Genomic DNA, 19102 nt, shown 5'->3' on the forward strand with positions numbered 1-19102 from the left:
AAGTACATATACTTGACATAATTAAAAATATATATAAAAAGAAAATTTAAAAAGTGTGGTGCCTGTGGCAGCATTTCCTCGCTGTATTGCGATACTTATTCGTTGAACGAGGAATGCACCAGCTCCCTGGTCACCGGTACTATCTACCAGGCGCCAACTTAAATCTTTAATTAGCGCCTGTGCACTTGAAACCCACGGCAAGAGTCTCTACTCCAATGGGAACAAAAACGAAGTTGGAGAAAATACCTATATTTGCCGTTTATTATTCCTCTTTCCGTTTTTTTAATCCTTTTAATAATAACTATGTAGGTTAAGAAAATTGGAAATACTGATGTGCAATAAACGCGATAGAGGATTTAGCAGCAAGTGGACAGGTGCAGATAGGAATGGCGGGATTTGGAGGAGATATTTGCGAAAAAAGGACACACAGATATCTAGAAAGAATGAGATGATAGAAATATAAATGTATTTAAATATAAAGGGTCTAAAACAAGAGGCTTTTATTATTATTTGTATTAAATTAAGTTAAGCTTACCAGTGTAAAAAAACAATATCTTTTATTTATAAAAAGTATAATTTATTATAAAAACAAAATATTACAAAATTGCTACATTTACAGACTGGCCCCAGTGGGGGGGTTCGTTCGTATCGTATCTTAGAACTATCTATGTTAAGTACTGATAGACACAGCATTATGTACACTCGACCTCAAGTCCAATGAACTAGATATTTCGCCACTTTGCGACCGCAAAAACTTGTACACTGTATTATGGCCAGACGGACTCAAATCGGTCGACAGTGTTACCTAGCTCCTATCTATTTACTACTTTCTATATTTGGATGCCATGTCCTCTCAGGAATGCGTCGATTTGGCCTGACGATATAGATTCTCCTCCTCTAGGCACGTAGTAGTATTGCGGGGATTGGGCTCTTTGGGCTTGATGTTGGGGTTGGACTGACAGTCTTTGGGATTGAGCGCGCGCTGCGGCTCTGTCCCTCTGCAACTGACTCTGCTGGATTTGCTGTTGTTGAGCGAACAGTTGCGCTGAGTTTTGGAATTGCGACTCGGACTGCTGTCTCTGGTAGGCCTCTTGGTTCGTTTGCTGAATTGGCTGTCTGTATTGATTGGGAATCGCTGCGGCTGGAATCTGGGGTGATGGAATAAACGGTCTCTGCGCCTGTGGCTGTTGTTGCGCTACGTAGGGTTGCAATCTTTGATTTAGGTTCAGTTCTCCCTTAGTTTGGGGCAAGCTTTGGAATAGCTGGGTGTTGTATTGGCCGCTGTTTGGATCGTAGACCAGTTCGGTGGAATACAGAGGGTTACTAGGCGAAGGACTAGCGGCGACTGTAGTTCTCGTTGGGCCACTAAGGGCACTAGGGGTGGTCGATTGGACTTGGTTCTCGTGGTGGAATTTAGCAAACTCAGCAGCGAAGTCAATTTGGCTAGGTCTGGTCGGTGGGGCAGCCGGAGAATGAGATGGGTAGTTGGGTGAAGGTGATTGAGCGTAGTTAGGTTCGGGGCTGTATTGAACCTGAGGTCTTGCTGTAACTTGGACGAGTTGAGGTCTGAAAGTGGTTGCAGGAGGAAGAGCTCTAGCAGTGGTCACTGGGACTGGTCGGGGCGTAATGGCTATAGGTTGAGCTTGGTAGGTTGGCCTAAGCACGGGCCTTGCAGGTTGTGGACGCTGCACAACTCGTGGTCTCAGGTTCTGTAGGGGCTCTTCTTCGGGTTCCTCGTCGGCATCCCTGAAGTCGTTTTGGAAGTAAGTTGTCGTAGGTCGAGCTGTAGTGGGTCGAAGAGCGGGTCTAGTCGGATAGTTAGGGACGCCATCGTCGCGTTCTGCAGATTCTGGAGCAGCTGGCCCTTCTGGTTCGTCATCTTCATTTGGCTTATTAGGATCACATGGGTTACCAGACACATAGGTGAATTCACGTTTGTTGCCATCTGGATCGATGTATCCGTACTTTCCACGGACGACGCAGTCAGTGCCTCTAGTCTCCTCCTTGAAGGACCCATCAGCTGCTTCGTAGCCGAAAGTAAAGCTGCCGTCATCGTTTACCTGTAATTTAATTAATATGAACATCGAAACAAATGAATACATATAAAAACAAAATGCAACCTACGTACGGATGTTCAAACTTACCTTATTGTAGTTTCGGATAGTTTGTACGGGCGGCTGCTTAGGGCTCTCCTGTATCTGGTTCTGCTTCAAACGTTGGGGCGCCCTGTGAACGGCACGTGGTTCATACTCTTCGTCAACTCGATCTTGTGCCTGGTAGAGGTCGTATGCGTCTGGAGATACCAGGACAACCTGAAAGGAAAGAAAATAAATATGATTTTAAAAACTTACACGGTACAACTATAGTTTGGCATATTAAGGACACATTTCACCGTTTTGCCGGAAATAGAACCATGGACCTCCAATTTAAACACCATGTTACCAATCACTATTATTCTAAAGTACACAAATTATTTGGAACTAATTTTTAAAAATATTTTATTGATGTAATTTGTTTTTCTTGTAAATGCCTGGAGTGTTGTAGGAGGATATAGAATCGCATGTGAGAATAAATCAAATATTTAAAACACGTTTAAACTAGACCATTAGTTCCACAGAGATACAAATAGAAATACTGCATACCATTGAACGGAAACCTCAAGAAATATTCTGGTCAAGAAAATTCGACAATATTTTAAATTTTTGTTAATTTTTTACATTTCAAATGTGAGCATATACAGCAATTTAAAAATAAACTCTGACAGTATTAAAAATCACTTAAAGGAAAATTATACAAATTTAAAAAAGTTTTGTCCCTGTGGTAGTAACGCTGTAAATTAATTAAAAAGGACTTCCAATTTTTAAGGCAGTTCTTGCCCCGCACCACCACAATGTGGAACCTGCTGCGCACTTAAGTATTTCCGAATCTTAACGAAATTCTTAAAAGGCCGGCAACGCACTTGCGATGCGCATCTGGCAATGAGATTGTCCATGGGCTGCGGTATCACTTAACATCAGAAGATAATAATAAAAAAAACAAAAATGAAACGTAACAATCTTGGTCTGGTGTCACGGTGCAGACAGAGAAGGCTGACCACCTACTACAATAGAAAATGGATAAAATTATCGGATCAAGGTCCAAGGTCTTTACCTCCTGGTACCCTCTGGCTGTAGCTTTAATAATTAATATTATTATCTACAAAAGGCATAACTGGGGCTTGGGGTCGACAAAAATGTCTCTAACTTTATCATTAAGTGACAGAAATATAAATGTTGAACTAACCCTTTCGCCTGCCCGATCCTGTGCCTCCGGTTCATACTCATACGCATCGATGGGCTGCTGCTGCTGCAGTCGCTGCCTTGGCCTTGCAGCCATCCCCGTCGCCAGCACCAGACATAGCACCTGTAAAAAAATATTATTTAGAATGTATACAAAACTTGCCATTACTACGTTCATACATATTTATTGTAATATGATATAAATTAAAAAAACAAAAGTGTTAATTGAATTACAAAAAAAATCTTCTATAGAACGTTGCCGGCTAATATAATGTTGTTAAAATTAACTAATGTAATTTTTGATAGCTTAATATTTTTTTACAATTTCGAGTATTTAAATGTTGTGTTTATATTAAAAATACATTGATAGTTGCAAGTATATTCAAGTTTGGAAAGAAATTTCAATCTTTTCAAATAAAAACCATGGCCATTTATAATTGACATACTCTATATAATTAGATAAAAATTTAAAAAGTTCACAATTTTTATCATGTGAACAGCGTTAATTTATAAGGAATTTATGAAAGACTACAAATAACACCTGTGTTACAAACACATTCATATCTCATTAGACAACAATAAACATCAAACGCGATATAACGTTGTTATCCAAAAAAAAATATAATTATTTGTTTAAGACGTTTTATGATTTATTATTGATCATAGAATAGTAAATGTATTAAACAATGGTAACTGTCGTAATTACTATGATTAAATAGCCACAGTCTTGAACTTTATTTGGCCTTCAAGATAACGATATGTGTAAAATTTGCAGTAGGTACCTTGAAATATACACCTGGCAAGTAACACCAGATTACATAGAATCGTAAAATACCAGAGGACTTTCGAAGCATAACAATTCTTTTTACGTAACATAAACATAGAAGCTTTTGATTTTTATTTAATGAAAATAGTTAATAATATTCAATAAATAGGCTTTTATTATCCTTCGGCTAAGATATAACAGGACTTCAAGAAAAGCTACGACGCTGGCCATACTATGGTATTGCGATTTTATTTGCAATATTTATCTTCCCCTAAGACGACGTACAAATCTATATAATATTGGTCAGGTATCGACCTTATGACAAGAGAGTCGATCGCTTTTTTATGCAATTGGAGGCATACGGGCAGGCTCTCCTGATGTTAAGTGATACCGCCGCGTATAGACACTCACATTGCTAGAACACTATCGTTGACGGCCTTTTAAGAATTGGTACGCCCGTTTCTTGAAGGACAACAATATAATAAAACTTAACGTTGTTTTACATATTAAATTCAATAAAAATATATTTAAATTAATTTCTGCTTGATCAGTTATCACTCACTTTAGGATGATTAACGTACTAATATCGCTATTAAAACGGGAGCCAGGTGAAAAGTAAGATTACTTACAGTGTTATGTGAATTTTATATAAATATATTTTCCTAATAACTTTAGAAGTATATTTCTTAATATATTAATGAGCTTTAGCTGTATAAGTAAGTATATGTATCATCTATAAATATAACTTAGGTATAGGTTAGTTGTCACGCGTATACGGTGAGCTAAAAAGTTCATAAGCTAAAAAATATTTATTTGGTAGAATTTGATTTAATTATTAAGAGATGGACACAACGATTATAGCGGTCATACAAATTTTCGATACCATTTTTGTAGAACGATTTGTCTTTAGCCTCAATATACTCTTCAGTTTCGACGATAACCTCTTCATCAGTGCATAATTTCTGTCCAGGTAGCACTCTCTTGAGGTCTGTGATCAGGAAAAATCGCTGGGTTGCTGGTTACTTAAAGGGATCTAATCCATTCATTTAATTAAATTAACCAAATGCTACGTTTAGCACAGAACCTCCACTGTTAGTGAATTGCCAGATAATATAACAATTAGCGCATTATAAGCATAAGCAATAAAAATACTCAGAACGCAAAATAATGAGTAATTACCACATACCGCCCCAGTTTCATATGATGTAAGCTTGGAGTGACCACGCCGCAGGGAAAAGTGGCAAATTCCGCAGTAAAAACTAGTCTAGTCACGTAACCGGTACAATAATATTAGTTCGATTGGAATGTAGGTACTTGTTAATATTGTAATTACACAATGTACTACGCTCCATTTGGTTAGTGTGTACCTACAATGGATGGCTAAGAGGATGGATTCTAAGTTCGCTTCTGTTTCTTAGAAAAGTTAGTGAGGCTGTATTGTTAATAGTTTATTAATAATAATATAGCAGCACAACCCTGGACTCAGACATAGGTGGTCAGTTTTCTGTGCTTGACACATGTCGAAGGATCTAAGACATGTCGATTTTTTTACGAGGTTTTCCTTTTTTACGAGCTTTTAGGCCAACACATATATTCGTAAATCAACCTTATCAACGGCAACGTCTGTAACAACGGCAATTAACTTGAACATATTTCCAATTATTGAGTTCATAGTGATATTATCAACGATCAAGATATTTCTATATATATGACAATTTCATTACACATATTTCTGATAACTCTAATATAAGAAACGAGGGAAAGTGAGAATAATTTTGTACAATGACGATTATATTTTAAGACAATTCTCGCCTGTGTACAATTTTTGTGAAAGTTTATGTTGTATTGTGTGTGCGAAAATATCTAATTTACGTAATTTTAACTTTTTCCTGTTCTTTATATTCTGCAGAAAATGCTGTGTTTGTTTATAATTTGTATATAATTTAATATAAGTCTTTAAGTTACGACCTAGTTAACTTTCATTTTAATAATCGGTGGAAAAGGTATAGATTTTTATACAAATAAGTATAAGCGTTATTATGGTAAGCATTATTATACATCAAAATTTATTCATTTTGGTATATATAAATATATTTTGTTCATTATTTTTATTAACGGTATTACATCCCGTAGATCGAGTCTGCGTTGATGGGATGGAGTTGTCAAGGACCTCGAAACTATAGAGGTCCGAACGTATAATATTATACATGCATACACATAAGTAAATATTTGAGTACGAGACAACTAGATGAAGGCTTTAAGTTAAGAAAACTGATTACTTACTATCGAACCATAAGTTTCCTCTGGAGACTAAATTCTAGATTCATAACATAGATCCTCGTATTGTTACTCAACCTAGAAAGTGCACGACGCGTGCGCAATGTGAGATGTGTTGAATAGACAAGCGTAACAGCACCATATAGAGTCAGTATCAAGTGCAATTGTGACATCACATACAGTCATTCATACGTGTCTCAATCAAACAATCATATGCAATAGATTTTAGAACGCTTCTGTAACGTAAATTTCTTCACACTTCAATTTGTGTCTACGACGACAAAAAACAATGTTCGGTACTATTACCGTACATTGTTTTTTGTAAAGTTTTGTGCAGCAACAGGTAGTAAACTAAATAAATGCTTCTACTGTAACAATGTCTATGTCGCAGTAAATTAGTTAAATCAGAGAGTTAGTTGAATCTCTAGACAGTTAATTAAAAATCGATATCAATCTACTGCGAGATCTAGACGGGTATTCGAATCTTAATGCTAAATATTATGGGATATTCCTCGACAAAAGCACTTTATCAAGCACTGTATTACGATTAAATTGCAACAAATTGCTGAAAATTTATCCAATATACATTACGAAGAATCAATCGCAATGATTCTAAATTCGAATCTCGTACATTCCATTCCAGACATATTTCTAAACCTCCGTACTCGTTAATTCTGCACAAGAGTAGCATTAGTTTTGCAACGCATGCAACCTGCACCAACAATGTTACCTCGTTAACCACAATCTGTCAGTATTGACATCTATCAATCTACTTGACGATTGCATTACTGGGAACCTGGTTTGTTTGGGTATATGAGCTGGCTTGTGCTTATTGAGATGTAATAATAATAATTGACCTTTTTATTTCCTGTTTTACAATAGTTGGTAGTTGCTATATTACAGTAAACAAAAATATTGATTATTTTTAGTATGTTACCTTAGATTATGTTAGTAATATATATATATACATTATTTATTTATGAATTAACAGGAACCCCGGTTTGGGTACAGGCCTCCTTCAAAAGTGCCCTTTTTTGTCGGTCTTGTGCTATGGAGTACCAGTTTATGTCAGCTGATCTTTTTAGGTCATCTTCCCCGCGGTCTAAGGGTCTCCCCTTCCGCCTCTTGCCTGGTGGTCCTTTCCATTGGGTAACTCGTTCGGTCCACTTTCTGCTAGACATTCTCGCTACATGGCCATGATGTATATAGACAGACGAAACAAATTAATAGATAAATGGGGCGCCTTAACACATTTTCACATACAACACATGCACGAACGTATACATATTTAAGTACACACACCTGAGATATATTAATATGTATTAGATAAGTTTAAATTAAATGTGGTTAATCATATTTTTAATTACACATTCGTAAAGTTTTTCAAAGCGTACAGTGTTAGCCTAGTGGCTTAAGCGTACGACTCATAACGTCGTGCGATCAGATTTTTTCGAAACCGGCACGTCTTAGACCGACGAAAGAAAAATCGAAGCTCAGAAGGCTGATCACCTACTTATCTATTAAGATAAACAATCATCACGAAACGTAAACAGAAATCTGAGGTTAGACTATAAGTTTATAGCGGCATTTATATTTTTATACCAAATATTACATTTTATTTAGTGTTTAATACAGTTTACACAATTGAGATTAATTGATATGTGACAAGTGAACTTAAAACAACTGGTTTATAACTGATATTTTGATCTTGGCCTAGTTCATGTCGAATGGCAGAACAACTTTATGTTACGATATTTTTAAGTGTTAACTTTTATGCTCTTAAGATCTATCAAGTAATTAGAAGTGTAATTTATAACATCAATTAACAAACAATTTCAATTTTTATCTATCGTTACTTAACAATCACTTTGGAGAAGATTTTGATTTTATTTACAGGCAAGTTCTTAAATCCTAAACATGGTACTGAACGCCTTAAACTCAAAAACTCAGCGGTGTGTGACAGGCACAGGAGGATAATCCCCAACTTGCTTATTAGAAAAAACAAAAGATCACAAAACAAATACACGAATTTGAGGACCAGACCTAAAACGTTGTTGTGCTGGGGAGACATATCGATATTAGGGTCTCAGCTGTACCAGTTTATTTCCGATGACAAGTTAATAAGAGTGATAATAAGCTTTTATAAGCTTAAAAGCAATACAACATATTGCTAAAATAAAACATTTTATAAATTATACAATAATGACTTGTAGTAGTAATGAAATTCGCCTTCAGTATTGTTACCAAATATCGTTTAGCTTTGCATACAAACATGTATCAACATTATTTTATTGTTCGGTATAAGAAATATTGATAAAATAAATGGTGTAATGGCCGCGGGCGGTGACATTGCGTGAATTAAACTCGGACAATCGTGAGTTTCGCAAAACTAGATTATCATAACCGCGGGGTGCTAGAGTTAAATGCCGTATGCAACACGAATTTAGCAAAGGGTGCGGCTGAACTTTCAGCTGTAATGAGTTTTATCGGACTAAAAAGTGCTCGATGCATTAGCTATATCCTGAATAACTAATACGAAACTCTAAAAACGTATAAATTAGGAAGAAATTATAGATATTCGACGTGGAGTGAAACAGGGAGACTATCTGTGTCCACAACTGTTATCGGCAGTTCTGAAAGAAACATCCAGACAGAAAGTCTTATAGAAAAAATCATAATAAAAATAAACTGTTTCTGTTTTATGATATGTATGTATGATGTATATATGATATTAAAATTATTTTTGTTTACATCGGAAAAATACTGCAAGGTGTGAGAAAATCCTTGAGATGTAAGTACATATTTAAAAGCGAAAAGACTTTTATCAAGACAAAAAGAAACGAGTCGTTTTTAAATACTTACATAATTTATTTTATTGATTGTAAATGTTAATATTCGTTATTTTATCTCACAGACTTTATTACTATATAATTAGGATTACGGTTCAAGGTCGTAAATTTAAATAATTATATAACACATTAACAAAACAAGATTTTAGAATTATAAATTTCATATATATGTAACGTTTTTATATAAAAGTTTATAGTTCATTTCATATTTGTTCTTTTACTTTGTCTAATTCTTGTCGAGGATATTCTGGAGGTATAATCAGATATAAGATTAATGGATACTGGTCACTGCTTCATCCTTTTAACAAATATGACTAATAATTAAATGTGTATAATGAAATTAAAAATAAGAAGATTACCTACCTACCTTATATTCTTTGACCGGATGATTCTCAACCCCAAGGTTAATATTACTCCTGTATAAGCCAAATTGACTCATGTTACTGACGTATTTGTCATTTGGCCAATTTTATATTAAAATTTACATATGTTTTATTTGCTTTATTTTGTTCCATTCGTTTTGTCTAAATAACTAAGATGTCTTATGAATTTTTGCACTTTTTGCTTACCTTATCTTATTCATTCTTTTTCTCACAGTGGTTGTCTGGAAGAGATTTTTATATGAAAACGAAGTATAAATAAATACATAAAATAACAATAATTTATTGTCATTTACTTAACAGGGTGCTAACGGGCAAGATATTCGTCTTATATTAACTGATACGCCCTTGAACCCTTACAATGCGAGAGGGGTCGTGAGTGCGTTGTAGGTCTTTTAATGAATTGGTAACTAACTTGCAGTACCCTTAGTCAAACTGGTTTACTTCGACGGACAGTTGATTCCACATTTGCTTTTAAACGCTCTGTCATGGAACGACGGACATCGAGGTGATGTTGGAATTTCAGATTCTACTTCGAAGTCTGATGTCTTCCTTAATTCATGTTTGATATATCAAGCTTACAATAACTTGAAGTAACGAATCCAATGTGAGTATTCTAAATGTACAAAGTAATTAAAAAGCGATCAACCCATCTTGTCGTTGCAAAGCCTTAGAAAAAATATTGCTTCATGTAATCGAGTCGGTTTACATTTTATTTGATGTAATTCATGCTTTAATGCCCTGTTTAATGTACTGTTTAACCTAGAAGATGAATAAGAAGATGATCCCTGTAATTTAACATCTATTTTATGACATTTTGATTTGTGTGGCTATAATTATTGATTGACATGGACATGGACATGATTATTGATTATTGAATGTGTATATTTTTTTACGAACATTTGTACGTTAAAGTTATAATTTTTTAATTCATTAGAAGTGTTTCTAATTATATGACCACCACTGTATATATTTTTTATTAGGAAATGTATATATAAAAAAAATATATATTCCTGTGAAAACAGGAAGTGTTTAGTCTTATACAACATACGGTATTGTTTAATAATATATTAAATTATTAATATATTAATTAATATTGAATGTTGTTTTCTATATTAAAAAAAATATATAAAACAATTTATTTTCACTCTTACATCGTGGTACCATATTTAATCAATAGATATTGACAGTTTTGCATTGGTCAATTCTAGACTCGTAAAAATTATTTGTCCTTAGAACCGGTCGTGAGAGTGTACCTAAACAGGCAAAAGACTATCACAGTAAAAGTTATCGTCCTTGAAATTCAAGAATCCAATTACATTAATATCAGTAACGGTTCCACTTGGCGGCAGTATTTGCCAATGTAGGTTACGAATTCTTCTCATATTCGGATATCCATATCGATATGTGATACCCGTACTTATGAAATACGTGCGTAATTAGACTATACCTACTATGTTAATTATTAGAATATATGTGATATTATGAAATGTTTTTGTGGTCTTCATATAAAAAAATAGATTTATGTGCTTACTTCGTGATTTAATCAGCTCTGTACCAGACACACGATGACTTTTTGGATCGAGAGCATCAGCTGATTTTAATAAATATTTTCCTTCATCGTACGAACGAGAGTTATTTGCGCACATAGCCAGAGCCATTGGTGCGTTATAGGGGTTCAAAACTACGGCCTCAGGTTTTATCGTTACTATTATTATTATTTATTGTTCAGATAAAAAATCCATCATTATGTTAGTATAAACGTACAGACTAGTAAGTAGTTTAGTGCCGCACCCTGAAGACACTAAGCGAACCCTGCTTTCGTGTGCGCATATAATTACATGTTTTTTTGGCAGTTATAAAAATCATTACTCACACGACACATTAACAAACAGAGCCAGGAGAGAGAAGGAAAATCTCCAAGAAGGTTTCGATGTCTAGACACTGTTACGTAAATCGATTAATTAAAAAAGAAAAAAAAATGTTTTGTATTTTATGTTAATTGCATAATGTTTTTTTTTCTACTAAGAGCGCTTCGTATTATTATAAATTGCTTACGTCATACAAAAGCTCCTAAAATCCTTAAAAAGTTAAGTTCATATATAAATTAACTACATCACTTTCTATAAAAAACAAAACGTTTCTAAACGATTATGTTGTATCTAATTAGATAATTTCACAAACAATTAACTGTGTTTAACACAGCCTTCTAAGCACCAAAGAGAAGGTCAAGCAGATTATTTAATTTACATAAATATGCATTTATAAAAACTGAAACAATTTTTGCTCTAGTAAACTTCAGTCAAGGTAATTTTTGCGCAATTTGTACAAAAATAATGTTGATCTTTCAACTTCGCCGATCTTTTATATACATTTTTAATAATTTCGAGGACCTTTTACATATAATATACGTTATATAATTTAATTTATATTATATGCTTAGTTGGTAACATATAGTGTATAATCGAGATCTTGAAATACTTTTTTATGTTATTTTTACGTGAATTGTATTCCTACGACGTATTAGTTTTATATTTTTTTGTGTCTTGTTTTACGTGTAATCACATTTTTAAAAAATCAATAATTATAAGAGATACATCCTACTAATTCAAACCAAAACATTTATAATTTCAACTAGACTCAAATCCAACACAACCATATTTGTTGGAAAAGTATTTATATTATCATGTAATCATGTATTTTGTTTACGAAGCAGTTGAATATAAACAAAAAACTATTTTCAATCGTAAACTTAAAGAAAACCATAATTATATATTGGCTATTAGTAATACAAGTCGGTGTGGTCACCAGGACGCTGTTAATGCCACTATATCATCATTGTAATTCTATTAAAATTTTCTGGCAAATTACCGACATTACAAGCCAAGTATTTTCACAACTTGATGATGAAAGCTGAAAGTGCATCGGTTCACGACAAATGACAAATAAATAGCTCTAATCAAATGCCTATTTGTGGGGTACTTTCGAAATTGTGTAGTAACTGCCTACCTTCTAACTCATTAAGTGCCGTGATATGTTCACCCCATTATAACAGGACGATCACACACCCTCACATCTGATGACAGTAGAAATCTACTTGTTATAACACAGCCTTTAAAATACAAATGCTACTTTGCAGATTCAAAACAATTTGGACACATAAATATTATGCAATGACTACTCCTAGGGTAAAGACATAGTAAACGAGGCATGTATTCCAGGCAATATCGATAAAGACAAAAGACTGGAGAACTATTTCAAATTCCTCAGTTTAAAACAAACTATTCAACTCAGTCATGTATCGTATGTACCTTGAGATTATAACACAAATTACCAACAAATAGATATATTTAATATAACTAAAAAATGCTTATTAAAAATAATAAAAACACCTGGTATCGTTTATTAGATAGAATGGCTTTGTTATTCCTGTTTGATATTAAATATATTATAATGATTAATGCATCTTACAATTTATTATATATATATTTTTTTGTATAAGTAGGTAATAATTGTTAACTGTGTTTTATGATTATGTTTGAATGTGCATTCCGTTTTTGGCTTTTGTGTGTAATGTATATGTTTATGTATTGTATAATAAGGACGAACACTGATAAGCAAATAAATAAATAAACTCTAAGATGTGTAACTTATAATCAAATTATAATATATTTCGTATTTTTGGGCATTCCAACATACGCTTTTTTTATAATTTAATTTATAGAGTACTGTATATACTACATAGAGACACAATTTCTTATATTATTCTTTTCTTTGACGCCTTCATTACATCCTTCCATTGTTTTCCGCAAACGTTATCCATAAACAAATGTTTTTGCGATACGCAAATTAAAAAGTCTTCTATTAAAGGCAACTTTGAACGGTTTTGATTGAGAAATTAGTTATTAATATAATTATTATTTACAAAGATTTTGCTATAAATTGTTATGTCGTGAGAAATTTCCGTGGCCATTACCATTTGGAAGTATCGCAAATTAATATCTTGGGACATGCTATGTGTTCAAATTAATAATTCACTTTAATCAAGTTAAGGGAGTCGGTTAAAAATAAAGGCGGTGTATCTAAACTTTAACTTGAACTTCGTTCAATAACCTATAATTTAACTTTTATTTCCAGCTTTGCATTTCTTAGGAAAAAAGATCCACATATAGAAAAACTAGCTAATCACTTTCGCTTGCGCGTCCGGCATTACGCATGCGTAGAAAGTTTACGTTTTCACCCATCTCGATACATTTTGTTTATCCGCTGAGGATTAATGACCCGTGTATAGTTTAACGAACGTGTTAATCTTTTAGTATCTGAAATTTTTAATTAATCCATAATTAGTACAGCTAAACTGTAACAATATATAGAACGTATTGAATAATAAACAAATTAATTTTCATAATTTAAAATTTAAAATAATAGTTACATCATTAAAAAGCTAAATGTAACAATAAAGAAATTTATAGTATTTCGTAGGCTAATAATAATAGAAAAAAATCTTGTTTCTAATTATTATATATAGTCTTTAATACAATGATTATAGTGGTCATACAATTTTTCGATACCATTTTTAAAGTACGGTCTTTAGCCTCTCAAATAGGCTTTTCTTTTGGCGATTACGTGTTCATTAGCGTAAATTTTTTTTCCAGCAAAAAGTGGACAAAACTGGGGCTAAATGCCAAGCTATATATAGATGTTCAAATGACTAAAAGTTAAATAGAAATTCTAGAACATTATAATATTTCATTTCATTTCTGATATCTAATGATTGCACACAACCCCCAGGGCATAGTTGAGTATGATCGAAATACTGATTACAAAAATCGATGAATCGTATGATATAATGTCACGTGACATTTCATTAGTATGAATTATTTATGACAAATCAGGTTACGATACGTTTTGCTAATTAGGATAATGGTAACTAATTTATTTAAAGGCCTTTTACTGTGTCAAATCTGGTCCATATTAAATGTATTTTTAACGTATAACGAGTTCTTGTTTATTGAAGTTATTTGTTTCTCGTTTCATTGAATAATAACACATATTATGTCATTTTCTATTAGTTAGTACATTATTTATTTTAATAACTTATAATAACAAATTTTGCAGATTCTTTATTAATTGTCTAGGTAGAAATTCTTTTAATGCTACTTGGCGAAAGCGCCTATGTTAAGACATTTAAGAAGAACGTACGATTCTACAAGAGGTGTCAAGCACGTTTCTGTATGAGGGGAATCTATACGTAATGTGCATAGATAGGCAACAGTATAATAATATTAGTGGTGATGAAGAGGTAATCGCCGACAGTGAAGCCTATTTTGAGGTTGAGGGTACAAATCGTAATATAAAAATTGTATGACCGCTCTCGAAGTCCCGAAGAAGATTTTTAGCCCACCTAATATATATATCGCTATCGATATTTCTGACTATACATAGCGTAGCCTTAGGTAGAGTGATTGTACTCATTATGTACTAGTAGCACCCAACCAGCAATAGTATTGTAACAATGTATTGGTTAAGTTTTTCTTGCAATTTCTAGTAAGTTCAAGGCGCTGTGAAGATGCTACGCTCACCAGTCCCACAGTGGCGCTTGCGTCACTCTGTTGCAACGAATCGATGGACAGTAACATTTTTGTTTTAGTACCTAGCTGCGAAAACGTTATGAAATTTTGTTCAATTGTAATAATCCTGCATTTTTAATAATGCGCAATTCATATTTAAGTGAGATTATTTATTATGAGGTCGATAAAGGTTTTAGCAAAAAGAGTATTTAGACCTTTCTATTTTTAATTTAATTACTAATTCAAAGAGTGTTTTTAATATATACAACAGTTAAACAATGTATCCAGCCCCAAAATAATCTCGCTTATGTTACTAACTTACATAATTAACCTAAATTTATTAAAATATTATCACCATTGGACTATGTTTAAATTTATATCAAGAAAGAGTCCTATAGTCAACGTAGTGAGATGTAATGATATTCACGAACTGCACTAATTATCTGAATATGAGAGAGAAAGAGAGAACACAACATTTCTACAGATCCCTTGGAAATATCCTTCGCAACTTCAAGAGGATGTGACACGAATAAAATGCCTACATAGCTGTTAATCTTTCTATTCTATCATAATGTTAATCATTGTTACCCAAGATCACTCAAGGGCCATAGCAATTTAAACAGCCTCGACCTTTTCACAAGCACTTATGATTTAATCGCGGTAATCTATTATTTCTTTCACTTCACCTTGGCAATCAAGACACGATTTGACTGGACATGCAATTTCGGCAAATCAAAATATCGTTTATATCCAATAAAAACTATTTAATACTTCCGAATTTACATTTTTTTAAAGATACTGAATGGTCTCTCTCAATACCAGAGGATTCGTATGTGCATGGCCTTTTAGGAATTGGTACGCTCTTTTCTTAAAGGACCCTAAGTTGAATTGGTTCGGAAATCTTTCAGTGGGTAGCTGAATCCACATACTGTAATACGTGATAAAAACTTTAAATAACGCTCACTTGTGAAATAAACAATTACTACTAGTTCTTAAACCAAAGGGAGACGATGGACCTGAACTGACCGTAAGCTGTACGCTATTTTTGAACGATTTTTTTAAAATTCTTATTTAAAAGAAACCTTTATACAAGCAATACACATGATGGAATGAAAAGACGCACTGACATTTTCGTGGCATTTTACCTTATTTTGATTTCAGCTGGAAGGCTTTTTATTATTGACTGTTTAAATTTAATGAAATAAATATTAAGAAAGTAGCAGCATAATTTTAGGTTTGTATTATTACAACGTCCTTAATTTGACAGACTACATAAACTTCATTCTACGAACCGAACAAACTATCTATGAATGGTGTATTATAAATGCAATAACATAGAGTATATTGTCTCTGGCTAACCGGTCAGATGAGAGGGTCAAGACTAGAGAAAGTAACGTTTGGTTTACATATACGATCTTATATCTGATGCACATATATTTATACTTTTAGTAATATAGTAGACGAGTGGTTTTAGGGTTATTAGCTATTTTTTTCGGATATCATTTTTATGCTAACATTTATTCAACGATTATTAGTAAATAAATAATATTTAAAACTTCTCTTAGTAAGTGCAAGTAATAAGTTAGCAATGATAACATCTGAAAACGAATATATATATAATACAAACTGTTTTTTACTTTCTTAGGCTCGAGCCTAAGAAAGTATCGATTATATTAATTTAATTACTAAAAAAATGTCTTCGATTAAGCTATGTAACCTAACTTTAGTTAAGTTATATATATTAGTTAATAATAAAAAGCGAAAAAGAAATTATCATATTTCACTAGTAGTGTAATGACCCGTATAGTTTTGATACATTCCTAAATTATAATTCGAGAATGTCCAAAAGGTCGACATTCTTTATATTAGTTAGTTTAGTTTATTATTTATTAGTTATTAGTTATAGGTGACAGATGTGTCACTTAGTTTAAAAAGCCATAAATAATTATATTTTATAATTACAGTATTTATTAGTCCAGCATCCTACCCCTAATTTTATGTTAGTTATAAGCTGATGTTTTAAACGATTTAAGATAGTTGATACGTTGCTGCCAAAGTGTTTCATTTATTTGAACATTCCTCCAAGAACTGCCACCGAACTTAAATTTTCCATTAATCAAATTATTCAGTGTTTAGCTTTAGAGTCAGTGATCACAAATTAACAAGACTGGCATATCGACGTCTAAGCTAAAGACAGCGTGCAACATTAATTATGTGCGTCTAAACTATAATTTTCTATTGTTTGGTAACATTGTTTAATAGTTATTAGTGCATTACATAATTATATTACGTGTAAGCATCGCGTGATGTTCTACATTACTACACGGATGTCTGAACACCTGTCTGTCCATCTGAATTTTAACGCACGCTGCCACACCAATTTCTTGTTAGACTTTTAACATAATTGAATAGTAATATACCTGGGGAGGCTGAGCGGGATCATCTCATTTAAACACGTAAAGGTACCACTGGTGATATGAAAATATAATTGATACTTTAGCTAGGTGGCTGTTTCTTTAGTTGTTATTAAAACTATAGAACAAGTGTATATAATAACCGTTAAACCTAAGCTAAATATATTTTAGCGTAAACTAAGAAAATCAAAAACATTAAATTAAACATATATTTTGTTTGCTTAGAAGGGATCGCTCAAAGGCTTTCCATTGTCCTCCTAATTATTGTGTACCAATTATACTTGATTTGCTAGTGACAATTTACTGAATTTTCATTAATAAGTAGTGAAACCACTTAAAATATTCGTCTGGTGCTTAATGGTGATGAGTAAAATAATAAATTATAGAATCCAATTTCCTGCATAAATTAAATATTCAAATAAGCTTTAAGATTAACATTAAGAGAAGGAAGCAATTTGTTTCCAATAAATCACTTTAAAGGTTTCATTTATGCGCTTAATTTAAATATTTTTTTTTTAAATCTATAAACATACATGTTTAATTATAATTGTACAGTGTACACTGCCGAGTTTTTTTTTTTCACTCTCACTCTCTATATGGGCTTTGTGACTCAAAATGTTGGACTCCAAAACGAAAATCTTCCACCGCTTTGCTACAACCCAAAATAATTAAAAATATCATTTAAATTTTCAAAGCTAAAATACAATCATTTACAGTGTTCGAATATCGAAACGTCCTTTTGTAGCAAAGATTAACAAGAAGTTTTAAGAAAAGCAATCTCACTACTAGAACAACAAAAGAAGTTATAATCTACATAGTCTAACTTTTCATCCTAAAACAAAAACAAATCATACGCAATACAAAAAGCTAGCAGTAATATTGAACGCAAGCCAAGTGAACTATTACTAAAGGTTAGTGTAGTTAGAAAGGCTCTCAAGGTCTAGACAGTGCCCGGTGCCTGTAAAGTTTCATTCACAAGGTATCCGATATCTGTGTCTAGTTAACATGTAAAGTTACATATGATATGATATTACGGCATATATTAAATTCTTAGAACACTAAAATTAGAAATATATACACATATATAGAATAGGTTAATATATTTCTTCTTAGGTTGTCTGTTTTGTGCTTATTGTATATTATATTTATGGTCTGTAAGGGTAGGTATAAATTTTATGTAACTGTAGGTAATTAGATTGTACATTAATAATACATATTATAATTATATGTTTATAATTAATAATATTTATAAGTCATAGATTACTGTATCCCACGCACGTAGAATATTTAAAAATGCTTAAAGCTGGACAAGGAAAAGGTACAAACACAGTACTATTTTATAAATTTATTATTATAATTAAAATATTTAATATATATTCCTGTATATAGGTTAATGTCTTTTTATAGAAAGTGGCAGCCGCCCATGGACACTCTCAATGCCAGAGGGCTCGTGAGTGCGTTGCTGGCCGGTAAAATAAAAACAGTTTTAAAACTTAAACTAAAAAAGCTTAACATAAAAAATGTATCCAACATTTACCTTGATTTATACAATACCTTTACATCTGATT

General features: G+C 32.7%; 1 protein-coding gene across 1 annotated transcript in view; it reads right to left on the reverse strand.

Annotated features, from left to right (window-relative positions):
* Positions 1 to 555: 555 nt before the first annotated feature.
* LOC123708872 (pollen-specific leucine-rich repeat extensin-like protein 2) overlaps positions 556 to 19102 on the reverse strand; it is a 29107-nt gene continuing 10560 nt past the window's right edge. Inside the window, exons 2-4 of the mRNA XM_045659812.1 lie at positions 3283 to 3402; positions 2145 to 2312; positions 556 to 2060 (exon numbers count right to left, since the gene is read on the reverse strand). Of these exons, the coding sequence (XP_045515768.1) occupies positions 831 to 2060; positions 2145 to 2312; positions 3283 to 3402 (1518 nt within the window). The 3' untranslated portion in view covers positions 556 to 830. The remainder of the gene's footprint in view (positions 2061 to 2144; positions 2313 to 3282; positions 3403 to 19102) is intronic.

This window comes from Pieris brassicae, chromosome 4 (genome assembly GCF_905147105.1).
Source record: "Pieris brassicae chromosome 4, ilPieBrab1.1, whole genome shotgun sequence".
Lineage (NCBI taxonomy): Eukaryota > Metazoa > Arthropoda > Insecta > Lepidoptera > Pieridae > Pieris > Pieris brassicae.